Source organism: Tupaia chinensis, unplaced genomic scaffold (genome assembly GCF_000334495.1).
Source record: "Tupaia chinensis unplaced genomic scaffold, TupChi_1.0 Scaffold000597_1, whole genome shotgun sequence".
Taxonomy (NCBI): Eukaryota; Metazoa; Chordata; class Mammalia; order Scandentia; family Tupaiidae; genus Tupaia; species Tupaia belangeri.
The window spans coordinates 2,066,014-2,090,570 of NW_006160114.1; the positions used below are offsets into that span (position 1 = coordinate 2,066,014).

The window sequence follows — 24,557 nt, forward strand, 5'->3', positions numbered from 1 at the left end:
GCTATAAAACCAAGCCATAGGCACATGGTGTGATGAAGGAAAGTACAGCTTTATTGCAAAGCGCAAAGCAAGGAGAGCGGGCAGCTCATGCTGAAAAGACCCGGTCTCCCCGAGATGTTCCCCACATGCGTTTTTAAGGGCAAAATTAGGGGCAGAGGTCCCAGGCGCATGATCAGTTCAGTGATTGGTTTAAGAGGGCGTGATCAGCTCGTGGGCATTCTTGATTGGTGAGGCCTTAGATAATCAAATTCCTCTTCAGGCGTCTGGAACCATTCAGCCTGGAGTCTGAGCTCACCAGCAGTTTCCAGTCTACAAAACATCTTACATATTGAAATGAAAACCTTTTCCTTTAAGTGAGAGTTTTAGAGCCAACATGGCCCTCACCCATGGTCCATGTTGGTCATTATCATAACCAAAGTCTGAAGACTTACTCCTTACTCTGGGCCATTACAATGCAAATAGACTTTGTATTTCAGGAACCCTAGAAAATACATTAGGGGGTTCTTGCTCTGTTTCATAGCCATTACGCTAACTGCTGGTTCCAGAATCAGTCTTCTTATGTGTAAAGTGAAAACAATAAAACTACTGACTCCATATAATTATTATGAGGATTTAATGAAATAAGGTATGCAAAGAGGTTAGCTAGTACAGTACCAATGCCTGGCACTTATTCAGGGGTCCATTCTCCAGTTACAATGATAATAATAATAATAATAAATACTGAGACCAGCATATGGCGTAGTAGTTAAGGTGCCGGACTCCCACATGCTGGGTGCATGTGCATGTGCATGCATGTCCAAAATCCTGAGTGGAGAATGGAGGAAAAGAAATTGTGCTGTGGCCTTCCCACTGAGGAGGTGATTTCTAGCTTTCTATCTCTCCGTCTCTTTTTGTGTCTCTAGCGAGTGCAAGTGCCCTATAGAAAAAAATCTATCTGTGACATAAATAAATAAATAAATGTTATGGTAGCTCCCACCTACAAATTAGCAAATTGATTCTATAAGAGAGATAGTAAGTTTTGCAATTATATACTCTCTACTGTTTTGCCAATGTCATCCTCCATAGCAAACACTGTTCCACGTGGGGATCACTGTGAGAAAAGTGCTTGAGTGGTCAAGTCTTCCAAGGGCATGACTGTGTGCAATGGGAGCTCCCTCGTCACCCTGGGTCCTGGCATTTGGACTGTGTGGTCTAGCCAAGCTCTTGTCTACTCAAGGTTATGGCAACTCCAGTTTTTCTTGAATGTGAAAGCCCATCTGTTTGGGGAGAAACGGAGAAGCCTGAAAAACTATCCACTCCCTGTTAAATGAAAAAGTATCGCTTGTTATTTCTACTGGGAGAATACAAGCTTTCAATGTGTGGGAAATAAATGGAGTATGTTTTCTTTTTACTTCTGAAGGAAATTTATTTTTCTTTTCTTTTTTTAAACTATATTGCAGGGATGTGTGAACATTCTGTTTCTGGCATCTGTAGGTGAACTATTAAGGTAAATATTGAAGTTTCAATGTAATTTCAAAAGGGGGGGGAAGCATTTTTCAAAAACAAGGACGTAATCTTTTTATGTAGTTATTGTGCTGGGTAAAAGAATATGCTTTTAAAATGTTCTCAAGATAGTGTAGGATTTGTGGGGGCTGGATGGTGGCCATCAGAGACTGTATGCCGTTGGGACCAGCAGGTGATGCCGTGATTAAGGTGCTGGACTCCCATGTGGCTGATTGAGATTCAAGTCCTGGTCTTGGCTACTTGAAATTCACACCAGGCACATGTGTGTGCATGCCCAAATATCCCAGGAGGAGAATGGAGGAGAAGGGATTGTGGCGTGGCCATTCCCCCTGGGGGGTGATTTCTCGCTTTCTGTCTCTCTCTGTCTGGCAAGCACACACGTCCTATAGCAAAAATATCTCTAAGAAAAAGAATACATGCCCCAAAATGCATGATAAAAAGGATTTTTAGAGAGGCTGGATGGTAGTGCAGTGATAATGCAATGCTCTGTGAAGCTGACCTATACGGGAAGGTTCCAGGTTCACATCCAGAGACCTCTTTGAGTATACTAGACATAGATGTGCCCCTGATCTGCGGTTAGCTGAGAGTAGGGGTGAGTCTCAGTGTTAAGACCTATTTCTTCAGTGTGCCTATTTCTCAATCTGTTTCTCTTAGAGAAAGGAAGAAAGGGAACAAACAAAAAAGATAGTTTAGGATTTTAATTTGTCTTTTTTCTCTTTTCTAAATTGCTCCGGTTGTGACTTTCATTCCTACCCTCTGATGTATTCATTTCTCTGTTTTGCTCTGATACTCCCCTATCATGGCTACAGTTCTATTATGAATCTCCAAAGAGGGTATATTTATTCATTCGTTCAAGAAACATTTCCGATGATATAACAGCATTCTACGTGGTTCAGGAAATAAAATAATGAAAGCAAAACTAGTCAGAAATAAGTCAGAACGAACATTCCAACTAAACATAAAATGTTAGAGGATCAGATACAATAGTCAGTCTGAATTAGTCAGGGCAGGCAAGCTACTATAGCAAATAACCCTTCAAGTTCAGTGGCTTTTCACAATAGAAATGTACTTTCTGCTCAAGCTAGTAGTTCCGGGCATACACCCAGTCGGTGGCCTCCATGTGGTGATTCAGGATCCCAGGCACCCCCCAAGGCTTTAGATCCTCTGCATCTAGGCAACAGAACAGGGAAGAGATTGAGTGCAGGTCATGCAGGAGGACTTCATAGGCTATGCCTGGAAGTGCCACATGTCACTCCCATATTCCAGAAGTCAGCCACAGGGTTGCCCTAACTGCAATAGAAGGTAGTGAAGTTGAAGAAGCACAGGAGTAGCCTAAAACATAAGGTATAAAGGAAATGGCACATTATATGCCCCCTAGAATATTTTGGCTGCTGCTGTGAAACTCTTGTCATCAGGAAATTCTCTCTTCCTGTCCCCTCCCCTCTTGGTGCCTTCTTTCCACACCTCTCTGACTCAGCTCAGCCTGCCACATCTGCCTCCTTGCCTTCTAGAATGGGCCATCTCAGAGCCTGTCTTGGCTTACACACTTCACATCAGGAATGTGTTCTTCCCTCCTCTGCAGCTTTTCAAATTACTCTCCCCCTTCAGTGCTCAGATCCAATCCATCTCTTCCAGAAAGTCTCCCCGATAAGCATACCTAGCCCTCCCTCTGTAATGTCCATTGTCTGCACCACCATGAGGGCCTTTCTCATTCACCACCTCTTTGGCTGGGTTTGTAGATGTGCCTCACCTTTCCAACAGGGATTTCTATTGTGAGAGAGGGGAGCACTCATCATCTAGTGGGCACTCCACACAGGACTGCTGGGAGACCGAGGAGTGTGAGGGAACTCAGTGGAGAGCAGAGGCACCAGCGCCTGTCCGAGTGTGCCCGGCAGCTTGGCTTAAGCCAGGCACTTACCTCTGCTTCAGCTTCCTTATTCATAGCCTGGAGACAATGCTACCTGCACCATCTCTCCAGCCAGAGGTGTATCTAGAAGGGAGACAAGGAGAGTTAGTCACTCAGGTCCCTTACCAAGAGGTGACGCACCAGGGCGTCCTGGGGATGAGCTCAGGTTGCAAATGGGGACCTGCCCAGGAGGCAGACAAAACCCTACTATTATGTTGGCAGGTGAAGGTGTGGCTCCCTGTGGAGCTTCTTAGAAACTGGAAGAGTTTTCCTGAAATAAATAGGAAAGGTAACTCAAGAATAAACATCTCGAATTTTTGAAGTTAGCTAATGGATACCTCTTCAATCAGAGGAAAAACTGGCTTACAGCACTTTGTGGCAGCAATTCAAGCGTTACTTAAAACAGTATTTAGCTGCCCTAGTGAAAAGTACAGTTGCAGTGCTCAGGATTTTAATAAACCCATTCCCTGCCTCCCCGCAAGGATTGCTTTTGCCTAGGACTCGGAGTTCCCTCCTGGACTGCTGTTGAGCTATCTGAGGATGAGCACAGAAGGGGTGCTCCTTGCCGTGTAGCAACTCTGCATCTCCATCCCACACGGAGGCCTGGGTAGGGGCATGACCTCCTTCAGCATCAGCGTCCCCAATTGTAAACTTGGCAGCACATACAAGCTGCATCCTGGAGGGGCCAAGGGAGCTGTTAATAAGAGCCCCCCACACCCCGCCCCCCGCAACACATGAGATGCAAATACAGAACGCCTGCAATGGCCTCTCCATGAGGGGACTTGATTCTTCTGAGTGGGGGTGTCATTGTTTGATTTAAGCTGCTGGATAAAGTTAAAAGCGCTATCTCAGTGGACTGTCATTTCCATTTAAAGGAAGGAATGATTCCCTTAAGAGCTCAGAGGATTGAAATCCAAGTGCCTCTTGCTCTTTCCCATCATTTCTGGATGATGGCAGAAAGGAGGGCACTCAGCAGATGTGCTCCCTTGTCAGCCTGCCTCTCATTTGTTCTGGAGATGACAAGTCTGTGGGTTTATGGGCTGTTGGTCGGTGTCCCTGGCGTGGTGTGAGAGTCGCACAGCGTGTGTGCACACATGGGTGTCTGCAGCGACTCACCTCTGTCTCCCTAACACTCATGTCAAGCTGCTGGCCCAGGACCGTTCATTCTAGTAGGGACTTCAGTAAATCATTGTTGGGATGAGGGGCTCCAAGGACTGAGCTGCCATGGCCAGGCAGTCACAGTCACATGCTGGGGCCAGTGAGGTGCTGAGGAGAGGTTTGCTCCTGGTCTTCAGAGGTCTTCTCCCCTTCACGGACTGTGAGTTCACAGACAGATCCCCATGGATGGAGTCACACAGGAACCAGCACTGTCTCGTCAGACACTTGTCCACAGGCAGTCCCACAAAAGTTCCCAAAGCCAGTCTCCCTACAAATGCCCATGGGTACTTCCAGGAATGAGTATCTGCCACCTGCTCCACGGAGACCCTCACATTTACCCCGTAGACACTCGACAAGTGCCCTACAATCACACCACACAGAAACCCAGAAGATACCCCACTGACACATACAGAAACGTTTGCTGATAACCCTCAAACATCTGAGAACACACCCCATCCCCCTGGCGTACACCTCCAACACAAGCTCTCTCCCATGTTCCTCACCCAAAAACAGCTCTAGTTTCATCTCACAAATGCTTGCCACAGAACAGATGCCCAAACACACCCCAGGATAACCTGTGACACTCAAACAGGCATAACCACAATCACACACCAGATCTCCTTCGCAGTACAGGACACACCGACATGTAACTGCACGCACAGTCACCCACCCAGATCTGCGTGTGCACACACACCTCTTGTGCACACACACATGCATGGTCACTGCATTAAGATTTTGTATATGCACATACTCACACACCTACCCAGATCTTCTATGCATGTACACACACACACACATACACACCCCTGAACATGCATGCAGTCTCTGCATTAAAGCCCCTGTATACATCCTCACATACACACAACAGATACACACACTGTCACTCCACTAAGATCCCTGTAACGTGCTCCTCACATACACACATACAGTCACACACCCAGGTCTGTGCATGTACACATACACCCCCATATGCACACTTAGATCCCCTGTGGACACACAGATCCCCCCATGTATACATGTACAGTCACCCAACCAGATCCTTTGTGCACATCCACACACAGAGTTATCCCACAGACCCCCTGTGTACACATAAGCACAAACACACTCTAACATACAAGTAGCTCCCACCCACTACCCTGAAGTCTCCTTCCGCCATCCCTGCAGACATACTCTTCTGCAGAAACCCTCTCCATACAGAGGTCCCCACGGAGAGCTCACAGAGCACTCCCCTGACTCACAAACACAGGCAGACTCACAGTCCTGGCAAACTTGGATGAAGATGCAGATGCGCAGACATCCTGCTCCCTCTTACCATTTGTCATTTCAGGCGATCTTCCAGCTATAATCTAGAAAATCAATAAAAGCCATTTATTGCAAAACAGCTTGCATCATGGTACAATACTCTACTCATGGGAAAATGAAACAAAGAAGCCCTCAAATGAAATCAAATGACGCATTCTTCCGTCACTCTAGCTAGACACCTCCCTGCCATGATTTTGAAGAAAGAGCACAGCACGAAGGCCGAGGTGTGGTTCTGGAGAATGTCAGATCTACACGTTGCCAAACAGACTTTTCAGACATCTGTAGGGCAGGGGTTCTGGTCCTCCCCTCAGAGACAGCGATCCCCCTGCTGACAGAAGAGTCGAGCCTCCACACAGCTCTGCTGCTGGCTTTCCTTACAATCCCAAAGTTTAAAGAAAAAAAGGTAATACCTCAAAAAAATCCTCAAGATTTTCTTAGAAAATAGGCACATCCAATGAGGGGTAAAGAACAGTGGGTGTTATTACCAGAAGGAGGAGGACACAGGCACAGGAGATCAGGAAGACAACCAACTAGATGGAGAAAGGATTAGAATACAAGAAGTAGCCCCCAAGCAGCTGGTGGCCATCTGGGAGCCATGAAGAATGGGAAGAGCCAAGTTGCCAAGTTTCTAGCAAGTGGGTACAGTTAATCATGAAAGGAGGTTACTGCTTTAAGGAACAGGAGAGAGCCAGATTCTCACCAGCTATCGGGGAGGGAAAAAAATCAAGGGTTTTTTTTTTCTAAAGATAGGATTGTAAGTGTGTTTTCTCCTACCTGAAGTAAACCAGCTAAGGACATCACTATTGTGGGAAACATTAGGAGGCGTCTAAGAGTGTCATGAAATACAGACTTGCTCTCTGGATGTCAATTTAAACACAGTAGGTAAAGATATTTAACTTTCACTTTATACACCTTAGAGGTTTCTAAAAAGCCTCAGATAACACCATAAGGGAGGCCAATGACTATAGATTAAGTGGTAAATTATTGTAATTGGTTATTTTTATTCTGGCAACTATTCAAGGTAAATTGTATGTGTTGGTTAATGACTATCGACAGAGAGGGAAAATAATCACAAAATAAATATGTTCATCATAGTATCTAAAGAAATGCATCCACTCCATTGTCCCCAAGAGGATTGCAGGACACAGTGTCTGAAACTAGCTCTTTATGACTTTGCCAGCCACCAAGACTTAGTGTCTCTTTTTTTTCCCTCCTGACTCAGTGGGCAGCATCGCCAGCCCCCTCATTGCCCACGCCAGCTAAGTCATCCTGGCCCCCTTTCGCCCACACACAGATCCTGGGCACCAAGTCCTGACAATTCTATTTCTTTAGTCACTCTAAGCTGTGCCTCTTCTTCCTCCCACAGCTTCTACCCTCATCCCACCTGTCATCATCACCACAGCAACGAACTTCAAACTGGCATCCCCAGTCCCAATTTCAAATCCCTGCATAACACTCTTCATATATTCATTGGGTGATTTTGGGAAAAAAAAAAAAAAAAGCCAACCTCATGTTCATTGGCATATGTGGACTGAACATCTACTATATGTGAGTCTTTTGTTCTAGGTGCTTGGGATATGTCAGGGCAAGATAAATATCCCTGCCTCCTGGTGGAAGGAGTAAGATATCAAACATAATACGTTATATAACGTTCTTAGAGCACTGCTGAAAAAATAGAGCAGGGTAAAGAGAGCAAGCATGACCAGTGTGTGGGCCAGGGGGTGGCACAGTAGTACCACCATTGGACCCATATAGGAAAGGCTCACCTCTCAGGACCTCCCCAAGCACTCCAGGTATGCACACACATGTCCATGATCCAGGCTGGCTGAGGTGGACTGTGGCACGGAGGACCCCATTAGAGATGTCTATCTTCGTGTCTCTGTCCATCTCTCTTATGGAAGACACAAACACAAAAGAATGCTCAGTGTGTACATGTGTGGGCACATACGGTTTTTAATAGGGCAGCCAAAATAGGCCTCATTGAGAGATTGGTATACGATCAAAGGAGGCGAGGGAGGGAGAACACAAGAGGTTCTGAGGAAGGACATCCCTCACAGAGAGAAGAGCCGGAGATGTACCCTAAGGCGGAATATACTTAGACAATTAGAAGAACAGCAAGCAGGCAGGGTGGCTGGGTCAAAGTAAGTAGAGGTGAGAGTGCAGGGTATGGGATCAGAGAGCTGAGGGAGAGGTGACATGGGGCCTTGTGGAGAATGGCACATTGCAAGCTGTGGATGACATACTCTGACTTCTGTATTGTGTGCAGTTATTCTAGTGATGATGATGACTCAGACCAGGGAGTACCAGAGGAGGTTGGGAGAAACGATGATGTGTCTGTCATTCTCAAAGTGCTTCAGTGACTCTCCTTAGCTTTCAGATAAAATCTACACTTTTCAGCGTGACCTACAAAATACTTCCTGAGTGGGGCCCTCCTTATTTTTTCTGGTTCATCTCTTGACAGTGCTTTTATGCCTATTATGGTCCCTATGTCATGAAGCAGGTGAGCTTTTAACAAGCACCCTCTTCTCTCAAGGCCCCATGTATTTGCATGGGTGGTTTCCTCTGCCTGATCATAATGCTCTTCTAAGCCTCTGCTGAGCATCTTCTCTCTTTACCATGGATTCTCAGTGCAGTTTGTGCATTCTTCAATAACTGGAATTGCAGCTCCAAACCAGCACATTCTGTCCACAGTCTGTCTCACTACACGGGGAACTCCTAAAGCATAGTAATGCTGTTATTTCTGCATCCCTAGTAAACCTTGGATGGTTGGGTGGGTGGATAGATGGACAAATGAATGATTAGTAGAGGCTGGATGAAGGATGGATGAGTGATGGATAGATGGATGGAGGCTGAATGAAGAATGAACAGATGAGGATGAATGGATGGATGATGGGTGGGTAGATAGATTGAACCTTTTCATCAGATCTTAAATGCAAAGGATTTTATTTTTAGTTTGGAATTAGTCAAGCCTTACAAATACTCAAAAAACATAACTATATGACATTAACTTCTCTGTTACTGAAGAATAGCTGAAGGGCTGAGTACTGGTACTACTTGTGATTGTATGTACACATTAACTGCACATGACGGCCGTGATACTAGAAGGCTACATGTAAGAGGAATTGGGGTAAATGGCATTTTATTTGCCCATTGACCAAATATAATTTCAGATAGGCTTCACTTTTTTTTTGTCATGCTATCCAATTAGCAGTCATTAGTTTAGGCCATAATTTTAAGTTTCTTAATACTCATCTTTCCCTGCCAACCTCTGTCAGATACGTCTTTCAGCTGAGTGACTGATTTTTGATTGGCAAAGGACTGAGGAAAATTCTCCCAGGAAAAAAAGGAGTTGTTCTGCATTGCATAAGCATTTCCTAGTGTACCTGTTTTCCTATGTTGTCCTTGTTTGGTTTGGCTTTTAAGGTTTCCTTTCCTCACCTTAAGAAACACTTGAACATGTTGTCTGTATTTGTTATACCAGAAGCAGACTTTTTACTCCCTTCTGTTGTTTGAGAGGCAATTCTCTCACAATGACTATAGTCTGACTTCTTATCATCTGTAAACCTTCCTTCAATCCTTCCCTCCTTCCTCCTTTCTTTCTTTCTTTCTCTTTTGTTTAATTGCCAGAGGGCTCATGCAGTAACCAGAGAGAAAGTATCCCCCAGTGGGTCATGGTCACACTGTAATACTTCTCCACACATTTCTCTATCCCACCAGGATTTGAGGGATATGCACACAGGAACCCAACATGTTTTTCAAACCACTGGGGCTGGAATTTGAACAGTGGTTGGCCATGTGGGATACAGCTCCTTATCCACTGTTCATCATCTGTCACCTTTTGATGCCAGAACCAGAAGAGAACCTTTCCCTTAAGTGTTGCTTCTTTACCCAGGCCTCTCCTCCATAGAATTACACAGTAAGCCATGTGGAAAAATGAAGCAAACAAATAACACATTTTCTCAGAGATATATGGATCTGAACATAACTCTAAGCATAATCAAATAAGAGTCTTGAATGACAGACACAAAGAATTCCAAAAGGTCCCCCGTGGATATCCTACCTAACTCGTAACTCAATCAAAAGAGAATACTCTGTGCTCTTCCCCTGAGACACAGACATCCCAAATTGCCTGGACACCTCCAGGAAGAGGGAGTTCCTTTCTCACAAGGCAGTCTCTTCAAAATGTGGTCCCCACACATAGAATGAAGAGTCCTAGTAGATCTGAACTTCTCCACAACAAATCTTGGAGGCTAGAAGGCAGCATACAATTCCCTCAAAAACCCAAAGGAACTTGTCTGCAGTGTTGAATTTTTTTTTTTTTTGAGAGGTTTTTGCTATAGGGCGCGTGTGCTCGCCAGACAGACAGAGACAGAGAGATAGAAAGCGAGAAATCACCCCCCAGAGGGGATGGTCACGTCGCAATCCCTTCTCCTCCATTCTCCTCTCGGGATCTTGGGCACGCACGCACACAGGCCCAGCGTGAGTTTAAGCCACTGGGTCCGGGACTTGAACTGCGGTTGACTATGTGGGAGTCCAGCGACATAGCCATTACGCTAACTGCTGGTCCCTGCAGTGTTGAATTCTGAACCCAGATAAACTCTTGTTAAATTCTGGGGAAAATAAAGATATTTTTGAGGGTCCAAGATTTCAAAAATTTACCTTTCAAAAATCACTAAAGGATTTTCTCTAGAAAATGAGGAAATGGGATTCTGAAAACAAAATACAACAAAGCAGAGGAGTGAATGGCCTCCCTAGGGTAACAGTGAAGGAAGACCTGAGAAGAGGAACGGTAGAATGGAGGCCTGCTGTGACTGAATGACATGAGAGGAGGTTTAGACAGGTAGTTAGGTTAGATAATAAATGCTCAGTACACAGAAAGAAAATGAAAGTAAGGAACCAAAAGATAATACCTCAAACAAAAAAACCAAGAGCAAATAATGCAGACACCTTATCTAAAGACATGGACTAAATAGCCAAATGATTGACTAAAGGATTATCAAGGCCTCTGGAAACACAGATGGAAGTGAGTTCTTAAACTCATAGAACTATTTGACTCTGTAAGAAAATGCATGTAATTTCAATAAAAATCAAAATTAATGTTCTTTTTTCAAAAAAAGAGAAAACAATGACCCAGTTGGAAAACACGATGCTGCAGGAGGCTGACTCACAAGACAGTTCCAGTACATGTCTAGAGACCTCTCTGGGTGCTCTGGGCACATGTGTGCTTATGGTCCAGGGCCAGCTGAGGCTGGGGGTGTGGATCACAGCAACAGGACCCTGTTGGAGGATACTGTATCTCTCCCTCTCTCTTTGTCTCTCTCACATGCAAAAGGAATAAACTTTAAAAACAAAAAAGGAAAGCTAACAAAACATAATTTTCAAAAAAGTTCCAGTTTTCAAGTGTTTCGAGATGACTGTTAAGTCCTCTCTCTCCCAGGTACACATTTCTAGTTATCTCAGTTATCCTTCATATGACCTGAATTTGAAACATCTCATCAGCCTGGCCCTGAGTGCTCTACACTGGACACCGCCAAGCACATGACCCAGCGAGTCTTGTCTGCTGATACATTACTGCCCATGTTCAAGCCATGTATTCCCCACCTTTTACCTGTATGTTGATGTTTTGAAACTAAATCCACGGCTTTCATCCTTTTTATCTCTTTTTATTATTATTTTTGCATCTTTATTCTCTTTGGTTAAAGTCATTTTTAATGCTAATATTGACATCTAGCAGATTGACTATCTCACTCAGCATAATGTCATAGATAAACTTAATAGTGCTCCTATGTATTCATACAAGTCCTAGATAAGAATGCTAGACAGGCCCGATCCTGTGGTGTGTCACTGAAGACCTCCCACCAGGGTAGCACACATCTGGACTTTGCACGAAGGATACGCTACAAGAACACCTTCGGGGGGAAATAGACAACTATTGCAGAAATTGTCCCTTTTAAATGACACAGTAGAACAATTTACAGTATCCTTCAGCTGCATTTAGGGGGGTGTGTGGTGTGTGTGTATTGTCCCTTTTAAATGACACAGTAGAACAATTCACAGTATCCTTCAGCTGCATTTAGGGGTGTGTGTGGTGTGTGTGGGGGGATTTGTTAGATCTTTGTTCTGAAATGAATAGCCCCTTCCCCAACACATGGGCGCGCACACACACACACACACACACAGAATAAAACAACTGCTCAGTGTATCTGCTGAGAGCAAGTCCCACGTGGCAGAGGCTTTCCACAGCTATGAACTGGGGTTTCCAGACTCCTTGCCCTCACAGTGTGGAAGTGGGTTCTCAAAGACTACACACAGACTGTGTAGCCTCATCAGGGGCTCTGGGCAGGGGCAGGAGACCTAAGGTTCCAGTTTCACTGATGACCCCTCTAGTCAATTGCTCAAGGATTCATGCTAATGCTTGGATAAGTACTAGAATTTTTTTCTACATTTCTTTTGTTCTTCTTTTTTTCTTTCTTTCTCACTCTCTCTCTCTTCCTTCCTTCCTTCCTCCCTTCTGTGAATGAGAGACAGAGTAAGAGAGTTACAGAGGCAGAAAAAGGCAGAGAGATAAATGGCACTCTCAACAGAGGATTATTTTTAATAATTATTTTTATTTAACTTTATTTATTTATTTATTCATTTGTTTATTTCAATTTGACCAGAAAGGGACAGAGTGAGAAAGTGAGAAAGCAAGTCACCAGGTCCAGGACTCAAACCAAGGTCAGCCATAGGGGAATCCAGCGCCTTTGACCACCATGCAACATTGGATTCTATTATCCCTTCTTAAGCATGTAAACACTGAGACACAGAGAGGTAAATAACTTGCACAATGTTAGCAAGGAACAGAATAAGGATTGAAACCCAGGCATCCTGGGTGCCGTGGAAAGCATTCCAAGTGGATAGACTAATTGTACATAATGTACCATTGATGTTCTCATGACTAACAGATTACAGAACTGTGGGGCCACTTCAGAGTTATGAGGGATCCTTTGAGGTGACTAAAATAGCGTAGATACAGCCTGGCATGACAATCTATGTACCACCCCAGCCTATAGGCAAGATGTGTTTACACACAATGCCGGCCATCCTGGGACTGTGCTGGACTCTCAAAGCAATCATAATATTGGGGTTTTCCCCTAGTAATTCGTTTCCCATTTTATTAGGTATTTCTTCCATGAGAGAGAAGTGCATTTTATTAGGTATTTCTTCCATGAGAGAGACATAGAAAGTGCAAGAGAGAGAGAGAAAGGAAGAGAGAGTAGAAAGTGCGAGAGAGAGAGAAAGGAAGAGAGCGACAAGGACCCCCACAGGGCCTTCATCCACTCCTAGCCTCAGCCAGCCAGGATCACAAACACGTGTGTACGCACGCCTGGCAAGTACAGAGAGACCTTGCGATGCAAACCTGGGACTTTCTCATATGGCCTCAGCATCATGGAGCCCCGTGTCACTGCTGTGCCACCGTGGTTGGCCTCTAGTACTTTTTAATTGCTGGCACAGCTGTATATATTTTTGTTCAAATTATTCATTCAAGAGAACAAAAACAAAGCCAGAGTTGAGTAGCATGCACTGCTAAAATGCTGAACCCTGCAGGTAGGGACCATACGGGCGGCCCAGGTTCAATTTGTAGTCCAACCTACAGGCATGATGGCCTGTGTGCCTGTCACCTCAGCAACGGGGAGGCTGATGAAGAGGATCACAAGCGTAAGGCTGAGCAATGTATGGGGATTTATGTTAAACGGAGCAGGACCCAGTAGACCTCATTTCTACTTTCAGGTTATGGGGCCTCATAACTAAAGTCGACCATTTGACACCCTCCTTTCTACGGGTGAAATTGTCCCCTTAGACTGACTGAATTGTATAAATTTGCTTCCATAGCAATACCCCATGTATCTGATCTCACTGGCTAAATGTAACAACTCTTTTTGAAAAGCAATGTTCAAGAAGCAGTTAACAACATCTACTGTTACTTTATGAAGTGTCTGTTTTCTGACAACAGAACAGATAACAAGTGTGTCTCCTCAGCCTGCTTCTTTTCTGGTACTTTGAGAATCCTTCAGCTCACTTTCTTCTCGATCTTCTTCTGTTGAAATTTCCCTCAAAAAGTTTTCTGGCTCTCTTCCACTAACTTCCTCTTTATAATATGTTTCACAAGTATGCTTATTCATGACAAAAGCTGCTCCCCTGTTATTGAGGGTACCTACAAGAACGTTTTAGATAATCTTCATCTGTTTTTTTCATCTACTGTGATGTTGGTTTGGTTAGATCCAGGTAACAGTTCATCATGGTCCTGGCTTGGTGAGTTTGAGTCCATTTGATCACCTTGAACTTCATCTTTTGTCTTGTCAAAATAATGTAAGGGCCAGAAAGTGGTGCAATGTTAATGCAATGGTCTGTCAGGCTGACCCCCCCATGGGAAGGTTCCGGGTTTGGATCCAGCAACCTCCCTGAACACACCAGGCTTATGTGTGAACATGATCTAGGGCTGGCTGATGTAGGGGATGGATTGTGGCATCAAGACTCTTACTCAAGAAGAGCCAGATCCCACATGCTGACTACAGTTGGAATCCCCAGTTTCATTGGCCTGAAACATGAGTGCCCCAAATCTGACAGGCTGGAGGACTCAGGGAAGGAGGTTGCACTGTGATCAACCCCTGTGGAAGATTCTCTCTCTGTGTCTCTCTATTCTCATGTGCACAGGCACATGCTCTATCTTAATTGCTTTTTCAAAAGGAATAATTACAGTACCTATCTCATAGGCTTATGTGAAGGAGTTAATGAGTTCATTTGGTTACTTAATGATCAGTGTGTGTAAAGTACTTGAAATAGTGCTTGACACATAGTAAGAGCTTAATAAATGATTGCTATTAAGTAACAAAAAAATTACTACTAACAAATAATAAAGAAGTTAATTTTTTGTTTCTTGGGTTTTTGTTTTTTGGGTTTGTTTTTTTTTAGTAAAAATGTCAGGGTATAAGTGGTTGCTTGCAGTGGTTTCAATTATTGATGATTTCATCAAGAGCCTTCAGTTTCCAAGCTGTCAATTCACCATTGTTAGTATGTTGGTATTTTGCTCTTCAGTCCATGGCCTCATGGTCTCACAATGGCTGCTATAGCTCCAGACACACTGACTTTCTTTAAAATAAAAAAAAAAACAAAGGCAGAACCACTCAAGGGGGAGGAAAAACAGGGAGAGAGAGAGACAGTCTCACACTAATTTCACATTTGTTAAGGAGGAAAATAATTTTCTAGTGCTCCTCTGCTGATTTCACTTTTACCTCATTAACCAGAATTAGGTCGCATGATGCCCCTAAAATCAAGGGATCTCTGCCTTGGTTTTGTTGACAGGGAGGAAGGGGGAGAGTGTGTTGCATAGACAACCACGGCACCCTCTACCAGTTAATCATTCCTTGGCATTACAACTGCCCTGTTTCTGCCTGGGCTCTGGGAAAAGCAGTCTGTCTCACAGCATTCAGATAATAGATAATTCATAGGCAAGTCAAGAGCTTTTACCACGTGTGAGGTCACTGATGCCACCATCTGCCCAGGCCCCACTAGAACACACAAGGGCAGTGCTTTGAGCTCACCCAGTCAGCCGTGGAGTCCAGCTCTCTCCCAGGCCTCATGGGCTGAACAGAAACACCCTGGCCTGCAAGTCGTATGTATCATGTGAGAAAACAAGGACAGCACATATCAAAGGTGGTGATTGCACCCTTGGCTTCTCCAGACTCCAGAAAAAGGAGTTGGTCGGATGGTATGGCATATTCAGAGAGGCTCCCGTGGGTGATTTAGCAAAGCTTCAGGGAATGGGAAGAATTCATATGAGTGAAGGAGATGAAGAAGGGAGTGCTAACCTGAAAAGCAGCTCCTGGTTCAAATGAGCAGAAGGTGGAACAGTCAGTCTTAGCTTTTGAGATTTTTTAAAATGTTTTTCTCTTTAGAACTTGGAAGAAGATGCCCAAAGTTGAAAACATGCCGAACATCACCATTAATAATGCTATAACCTCTCCAAATGTAAACTATATCCGTTGGAAAGTTCATGGAGACTGGGTTACTCAGGTAAAAATATTTAAAAGGTAAAAGTGGAAGTGAATTAGAGTCTGTTATCCTGCTCTTTCTCTCTCCAGGTGTATCATCCAAACAGTCAAATAAATAAGAATAGTATGTTTCTGTTGGTTTGTTTTTAAGTTTGTTATAAGACATGTGCACTCACCAGAGAGAGAGAAGGAAAGTGAAAAATCACCCCCCAGGAGGGATGGTCATGCCACAGTCCCTTCCCCTCCATTCTCCTTTTGGGATTTTCAGTGTCCTTGCACATGTGCCCTGCATGATTTTCAAGCTGCCAGGTCTGGGAGTTGACAATGTGAGATTGAGCAGCCTTAACCTCCATGCCGCTAACTGGCCCTGTATCTTTTCTTTTTTAAGTCTGTTTATTTTGTTAGCAGGAGAGACAGAGAGACTGCATTCCCAAGAGAGTCTTGATGCCATTATCCACTCACAGCTTCAGTCAGCCCCAGATCATGGGCACACACATATCTGGTATATTCAGGGAGCTTTCTAGGCACAGACCCAGGACCTTCCCTTGTGGGTTGCCTTGCAGAGCATTACCGTTTACTGCTGTGCCACCATTCAGCCACCTCGGAAGTATTCTTTAATAAGCCATCACTGATCCTAAGACACTTCATAAACCTGAAAACAAAAAATATAAATTTTATAAGACATGCACAAAATAGTACAAAGAATAATAAATATCTAGTTTCCAGAACCTGGTGAAATTAATCACTTTGAACCTTCTGGCGTGATGGGTCTGGAAGTCCTTGCCCCAGGTATCCTCTGGGTTGGAAATTGGTAAGTTTTCATTCTTCTTGGATTAAGAGCCAACTTAAATAAGAGAATGTCTTAAGACCAGTCATGTGATTATGCACATAAGATTGATTCCTTGAGATTTCTTTTGGCTCTGAGAAGCTAAATTGGTATTTCTTAAATACATTAAAAAAAAAAAAAAAAAAAAAGATGAGGCAGGGGACCAGCAGGTAGTGTGGTGGTTCAGGTGATTCCCACATGGCACACTGTGGTGTAAGACTCAGACTTAGCAGCTTGAAGATCATGCTAGGCACATGTACTTGCATGTACAAAATCCCAGGAGAATGGAGGAGAAGGGATTGTGGCGTGGTCATTTCCCCTGCAGGGGTGAGATCTCATTTTCCTGGTCTGTCTCTCTCTGGTGAGCACACACATCCTATGGCAAAAAAAAAAAAAAAACTAAAAAAGGAAAAAAGAAAAAAGACAGGAATTAGCAGATGGAGTGATGGTTAAGGCAGATCCCACATACACAACTGCATGGTTCAAGTCCTAGACCTGGCAGCTTGAGAAACACACCAGACATGTGCATGCATGCCCCAAATTCCCAAAGAACAGAGATACGGAGAAGAAGGGATTGCAGTGTGGTCATCTTCCCTTGGGGGAGGGATGCTTTCTCACTTTCCCTCTTTCTCTCTCTGTCTCTGTCTCTAGCAGTGCACATGTCCTATAATAAAACTATAAATAAATAAATAAATAAAAGACAGGGCCTGAATGGTGGTGTAGCAGTAAAATGTAACACTCTGTGAAGCTGATTCACATGGGAAAGTTCTGGGTTCCTTTCGAGACCTCCTTGAGTACACTGGGGCACACACAGGCCTTTGATCTAGGTCTGCTTAAAGATGGGGATGTATCATGGCATCAAGACCTGTTGGGGGGGCACCTGTCTCTACCTCTATATCTCTTTCTTTCCCATTCACAAAAGAAAGAAATAAAATTGAGGGGAAATAAAAGCAAGACATTAGGACCTGCAGGTAAGACGGCCGTTCAGAGCCTTAGACTCCAATATGGCCAGCCACAGTTTGAGTCCCAGACTTGGAGGCTCGCTTTCTCACTTTCCCTCTCTCTTGCTCTGTCTTTCTCTGATCAAATTAAATAACTAAATAAAGTTAAATAAAATGATTTTTAAAAATAAAATAACAGCAAGACACTGTCCTTTATGTTAAGAGAGTCCAGAAACCAAACACAGAGTAGACACTATGTCTTAAGGAACAGGAGCAGATGGAGCATCCAGCAGAAGAGCACAGGCTCATCCAGTGTCTCTGAGCTCTCTCTAACACATCAAGTTTATCCCAGGCAGAGCAGTTCTTATGTTGGAAATCTAGTGGTGAGCATAGCAGCCTGCAGGGGAGAAGAGTCTTAAGAAGCCTTAGGGAAGAAAAGAGTAGTAGGAAATATTGAGTAAAAGGGCAAAATGGGAACTCCACCAAGTTTCTCTGATAACTGAAAAGAAAAATTAAAGGGGGAGCAAAACTGAACCAAGAAAAGAGCATTTGTCCACAGGAGGAAGACCAATCAAGTTTCAAACAGAGAGAAGCACAGCAGCGAGGCTGCAGTAGAACAGCAATGTGAATTAAGTGAGTTAGATACAAAAAGAAAACAATAATCTGACCAAACAGGCATATATAATAGTGTTTCTCAAGAGTAGTTGGGACAAGACTCTTTTTCCTTCAACTTTATTGCGGTATAATTTACATATCACATCAACAGAATTCGCCCATCTTAAGCATACACTTTACTGGTTGTTAGTAAGTTTACTGAGTTGCACAATTGTTGCCATCATCTAATTTTAGAACATTTATATCACCCCAATAATATTCCTTCTTTCTGTCCCACCCAAGCTCCAATAGCCTCAGTCTACTTTCTGTCTCCATCCATTTGCCTGTTGTAGCCCACTTCCTATGAGTAAATAAATAAATGCCAAAGGCATTAATAGTTATTTAGTTATGTGAGATTTTTGCTATATACCACACATGTGCTCACCAGAGAGACAGAGAAAGAAAGAGACAAAGGGAAAATGAGAAATCATTCTCCAGGGTGCATGGCCATGCCACAATCCTTTCTCCTCCGTTTCCTCTCAGGATTTTGAGAACACACACATGGGACCACTGTGAATCTCAAGTCGCTTGGTCTGGAACTCGAACCATAGTTGGCCATGTGAGGAGTCCAGTGCCTTAACCACTGTACCACCTGCCAGCCTTGCCTTTTGGCTTCTTTCATGCTGTTAGTTGAGTGTGGATTCTCTTGCTGTCCCCCAGAATTACTAGCCCCCAGACTGGACTCTCCTACATAGCCCACCTCCTCTGACTGGCCCTGTCAGCCTCCTGTGCCTCAGAGGTAGAAGGGACAGTACCCAGGGTGCAACCAGTGCTGCCCAGGATATGGCCTTGTGCAGAGGACTGGGATGACAGAAGCAGGGTCTGAATTCTAGAGTGAAAACAAAGCCAGGCAATGATGCTGGCATTGCAGTACAGAAATGGATGCTTACAGAAAGGAACCATGTAGTGGGAGAGCCCTCCGGTTGTATAGTCCTTTTGTTCCACACCTCAGAGGGTATGAGCATCACCCTGTTCCTTCAGATGACCACATGGAGCCACTCTGGGGAGCTTTGTCCAACAGAGAAAGGGTGTGGGGCCGTTTCAGGGGCCTGAAATGCTCCACTCTGCAGGTGGCCCTTGTCCTGGGCCACTCCCCAAATTCCAGACACTCTCCCTTCTCTCCAAACCTCCCTTTCCCTTTCCTGTTCCTTCAGGTTTCTGGTTTTTGCACTCCATGAAGTTAAAACCAAGGATTGGCTGTCTTCATTGCAGCCTTCTGTGAGTCTAGCATGGAGCCAGCAATGACTTGGTGATGAGCATAACATTCTTTGCAGCCAAACCAAGGATTGGCTGTCTTCATTGCAGCCTCCTGTGAGTCTAGCATCGAGCCAGCAATGACTCGGTGATGAGCATAACATTCTTTGCAAATAACATGTTACTTTCCCAACAGTATATGACGTTACACAACTTACAGGCTCATATTCTGTTGAAAATTCTATTAACATATAATAATTGTACATTCATGAGGATAAAATGCAATTTTTCAATACATGAATACAACGTGTAATGATTAAATCAGGGTAATTCGTAGATCCATCCTCTCGACCATTTGTCATTACTTTGTGTTGGGAACATTTCTTTTTCACTTACTCAGCCATCTACAGTTCATTGTTATTAACCACATTCTCTCTACTATGCTTTGTAACATTAGGCATCTCTCCTCTTATCTTCTGTAATTCTGTTCCTTTCATCAACATCCCTCTATGTTCCCTGCCCCACGTTTCCCAGCCTCTGGTCATCATTCTTCTTCTCTCTACTTCTACATGCTCATCATAAGGAAGAAGGTGGCCCAAGAGGAGAGAAACTCCCCAAATCCCACTAAACCTCGTCCCTTACTTGTGAGACTGGCCCTGGCCCTCCTCCAGTGTCCTGCCTGAAGACCCTGGCTCTCAGATCATTGCCCATCTGTTTCAGGACCCAGCTCCCAGTATTCAAAGGGGGAAATGAGACTTTGGCTTCTCCTAGTCTGATGCTCAGCATAGCTTTCAATTTAAAGATCACTTGTAGGGAAGGAGAAATCATTTTCTCTGAAAAAGCCCCGTAGTATGCAGGCAGCATTCAGATTTTCTCAGAAAAATCTGAAGTAGACAGCAGAAGCTTCAGCACGGTCTGTCAGGCAGGACACCCAGGAATTGTTTGTTCTGGTGTTAGCCTGGAGCACAAGAAGAGCCTCACACACCCCGCACTCTAGCAAGCCACCATCACACGTCTGCCCACGCGGATGTGAGCTTTTTTAAAAAATGTTCATATCCTCTGAACAAGTGATACCTTTCTACTTTGTGAAATATATTTTAAAAGAATGCTTTAGACATTGTTAGAAACTCTGGTTTATGATCTTCATATTAATTAGCAAATTCTTCACTTTTCCTTTCTAGCTGAACTACTACGATTCGATGAAAGCCGTCATTTCCAGCTCCAACCATGAGTCCACCGCTCTAGTAATAGGTACCACTTTATGCTCCTAGCACGTTGGCAATGTTCCCTTTCTGGGAGTCAGATCCTTGGGTGTCTCCCACATTCAGTTTCTGCATTGCGATAGGCATCCCACACTCTGCTAATAGCTCCTGGTGCAGCTCAAAAATGTGACATCCTCCCCTGCCTAGTTTGCCTTTAGTTTCCTCCGCCTCATACCATGAGGCTGCAGGAGAGGCAGGGTAAGGGAGGGCATGCCTAGCACCAGCTTCGCACAAAACTAGAACTCAATCGATAGGTGTGGCGTTGAAATAAGAACAAAATCCGCTTTAAGCAGTATCAGGCTCCACCATCCCAACGCCTCTAATGTGCTACATGGTATTAAATACACAGTAGTATTGACATAGGACAGTGGGGATGGAGCATTTCTATGAAATGGGATTTGAGGATTTTTAAGAATTCAGAAGGCATGCTGGATGTAACAGCTCTCAGTGAGGACCAGAATTGAAGACACGTTGAGTTTCTAGCAGCTAAACTTAGACCAAGTGCATTCCGAAGAAGGCTGGCGGAGAACTCAGCTCCTGATCCAACTCTCAGTCTAACAGCCCCTAGTGAACAGCTAAGTCTGGGCAGTGACTAGACCAAGCTGATGTTGGGTATATCGGGTAGCGAGTATGGCAGGGTGAGTCTGTGCCGTTCACATGTCTGTATTGAACTGAGAACATACATCCTAGGTGGACTTCAAGCAGTCAGTCTGGTCCTAAATTGAACCAGAAATCCAAATTCTTTACCGTGGACAATCCCCTGGATAAAATATCATGATCTGAAATATAAGTGGTCCTAGAAAGCCATAGAAAATGCATATTGTAAAAAAGTTATGCACAGATTCAAAAAATTTTGCACCAAAATAAACACCTAGTTTGCTTCCCTTTATTCCATGAACTTTTGAAGTCCTCTTGTAGATGCAGACTTCTGCCTGGCTCAGGAAATTACTAAGCAGAACACTCACTAAGGGTAGACACTGTGTTTTTTGTCCCTTCTCTTATTAAACCTTCATAACCACCTTGTGGCTTATATCCCACTATTTGCCCCATCTTACAGATAAGTAAACTTAATGCACAGAATAATTAGGATATTGCTCCAGGTGATTTTTTTTTTCTTTCTCTTTTTCTACTGCATTGAGAGAAACCTAACAAAAACTGACTTAAGTAAAAAGGAGAACTGGTTTAGATGGCTCATAACCAGGGAAGGGCAGGAAAGCAGCACCATGTTGGAGACTCCTGGGAGCAGGGACTCAAATGTTCTGCTATGCCTCTGGAGATCTCTCATGTTAACACCCTCAATGTTTGTTTGTTTGTTTGTTTGTTTAAAGTTTTTGCCAGAGGGCAAATGTGCTAACAGAGAAAGTGGGACAGTGGAAGGAAAAGTGAGAAATCACCCCCCAGGAGGGATGGCCATGCTGCAATCCCTTCTTCTCCACTCTTCTACTGGGATTTTGGACCCTACAGCTTCCACCAACAGGGACTGCTGATGCTCCTAGACCCCACCCACCCCTGGGAAGACCCTCATTGGACCAGTTTGACCAGTCTTTGAGATGATAAAAATTCAACCTACCTAAGGAGACCAAGGGCAGTAAAAACCAGCAATGTCCCTTCACATGGGAAGAGTACAGGAGGCTGTATGTTCCAGAAGAGGGAAAGGGGAGGGGAAATCTACTAATGACCAAAAACGTGAAGAGACACTGTTGCCCTCATCACACAACTCAGAAATGGGATGAGCACTTGAACCCAGTCTGTCTCCAAAGCTTTTTTAAAACAGTTTCTATTTTTCTTTCTTCTATGAGATAAAGAGGAGCACCCTCCAACAGAATCTTTATCATAATTCACTCCCAGTTTCGGCCAGCCCTAGGTCATAGGTACACACACATGCATGCCTGGCGTGTTCAGGGAGGTCTTTGAACATGAACCGAGGACCTTTCATGTGGGTCATCCTCACAGAGCATTGTGCTAGTGTCATGCTGCCATCTGGCCTCCACAGCACAGCAAGGGCATCCCTTAGGAGTGTTAAAAATGCAGAACCTCGGCCTATGAATCATAATCTGCATTTGAAAAAGAACTGCAGGTGGGGCCAGAAGATAGCCTGGAGGTTAAAATGGTTGGATCCCACATGGCCTACCTCATGGTTCAAAGTCTTGGACCAGCAGCTTGAGAAACATGCTAGCCCCTGTGCACCCATGCCCAAAATCCCAAGAGAAGGGATTACAATGTGCCTATGCCTCCAAAGGGTGTTTTCTCACTTTTACTCTCTCTTTATCTCTGTCTCTAGTACTCTAGTAAGTGCATGTGCCCTAGAGCAAAAAAAAAAAAAAAAAAAGGAAAAGAAAGAAAAGAAAACAAAAAGAGTTACAGGTGAATTGGGTATACATCAGCGTCTGAGAGCAGTTTTAAATCACAATAATAGACTAAATTATTTGTCAATCATTTGAAAGAAAGACCTTAATTCTTTACAATTACTTCATTAAACTTCATACTTTGTGAAGCTCTTGAGAATGTGTTGAAAAACCTCTTCTAATCATTCAATGTTGCCGTCGTCACATTTGATTTTCAAGTTGATACTGAAGAGGATTCCTTATAGGTGTTTGATACATACATTCAAAGTAATGCTCACATTTGTCAGTGGTTCTGGGTCTTGGGAGCCCATTGGAATCATCAGGAAAACTTTGTGAAAGATGGTTACCTGGGTTTATCCTCAGTGATTCTGACTTCAAGATGAAGCCCGATCATTGGGACTTTTAAAAGCTTCTGCAGTGATCCTAATCTGTAGCCAAGAGTGCAATCTCCATTCAAGGAGCACAGCCCAAACACCTGGCTTTTCAGATGCTTTCTGATGACTTTAGTTTAGAGCCAAGGTCAAGAACCACTTACACACATTACACTATTTGATCTTCACAGTATCTCAGGTACATACAAATTGTGAGCATCCTAATTTACAGGTGAGGACACCTAGAGAAGTTACCCACCAGATCACCTAGCAGGAGGTGGAACTGAGGTTTGACTCCAGTTTTTCTGTCCCTGCCACCTAGACTTGGCTTGGTAAAGCCCTTCACATTCTGAGATTGGTACTGGGACAGCCTCATTTCAAAGGAAGATTCTGACCCTGGATCAGAATAAATCTCTGACCTCAAGGAAAGAAAATATCACCACTCATCCTTAGAGCATTGAGAAAATTGTTGGCAGTAAAAGCTGCCTAAGAAAGTAGTCCATAAAAAGCCCAAACATGGCCAACTGTGGTTTGAGTTCTGGACCCACTGACTTGAAATTCACACCAAGCACATGTGCATACGTGCCCAAAGACACAAAAGGAGAATGGAGGAGAAGGGCTTGCAGTATGGCCATCTCCTCCAGAGGGTTGATTTCCCACTTTCCTTTTCTCTGTCTTCAACAAGTGCACATGCCCTATGGCAAAAATCTAAAACAAACAAACAAACAAACAAACAAACAAACAAACCCAAACACAGATACTTATATCTGCTGCCCTGCCATTCCCGCCCAGTGGGAAGGTAAGAGTTGTGTGTTTATCATCAAGACCATAGTCATGACATGGATCGTTCTTGTTTGAGATCTCCAGATAGTTCATTTGCTGGGATTAGCTTTACTTATTTCCTGTTGGCTTTCCTAGCTGCCTTTTTTTCTTTTGGAAAGATTTTTGCACGTGCGCTCACTAGAAAGACTGAGAAAGACAGAGAGATAGAAAGCGAGAAATCACCTCCAAGGGGGGGGATGGCCATGCCGCAATCCCTTCTCCATTCTCCTCTCAGGATCTTG

At 44.0% G+C, this 24,557-nt stretch overlaps 1 protein-coding gene across 1 annotated transcript in view; it reads left to right on the forward strand.

Moving 5' to 3' along the window:
* Window positions 1–1,145: 1,145 nt before the first annotated feature.
* The window catches only part of LOC102468237 (WD repeat-containing protein 49), an 81,846-nt gene continuing 58,434 nt past the window's right edge, over window positions 1,146–24,557 (forward strand). Inside the window, exons 1-3 of the mRNA XM_014591544.1 lie at window positions 1,146–1,486; window positions 15,805–15,922; window positions 20,697–20,766. Of these exons, the coding sequence (XP_014447030.1) occupies window positions 15,818–15,922; window positions 20,697–20,766 (175 nt within the window). The 5' untranslated portion in view covers window positions 1,146–1,486; window positions 15,805–15,817. The remainder of the gene's footprint in view (window positions 1,487–15,804; window positions 15,923–20,696; window positions 20,767–24,557) is intronic.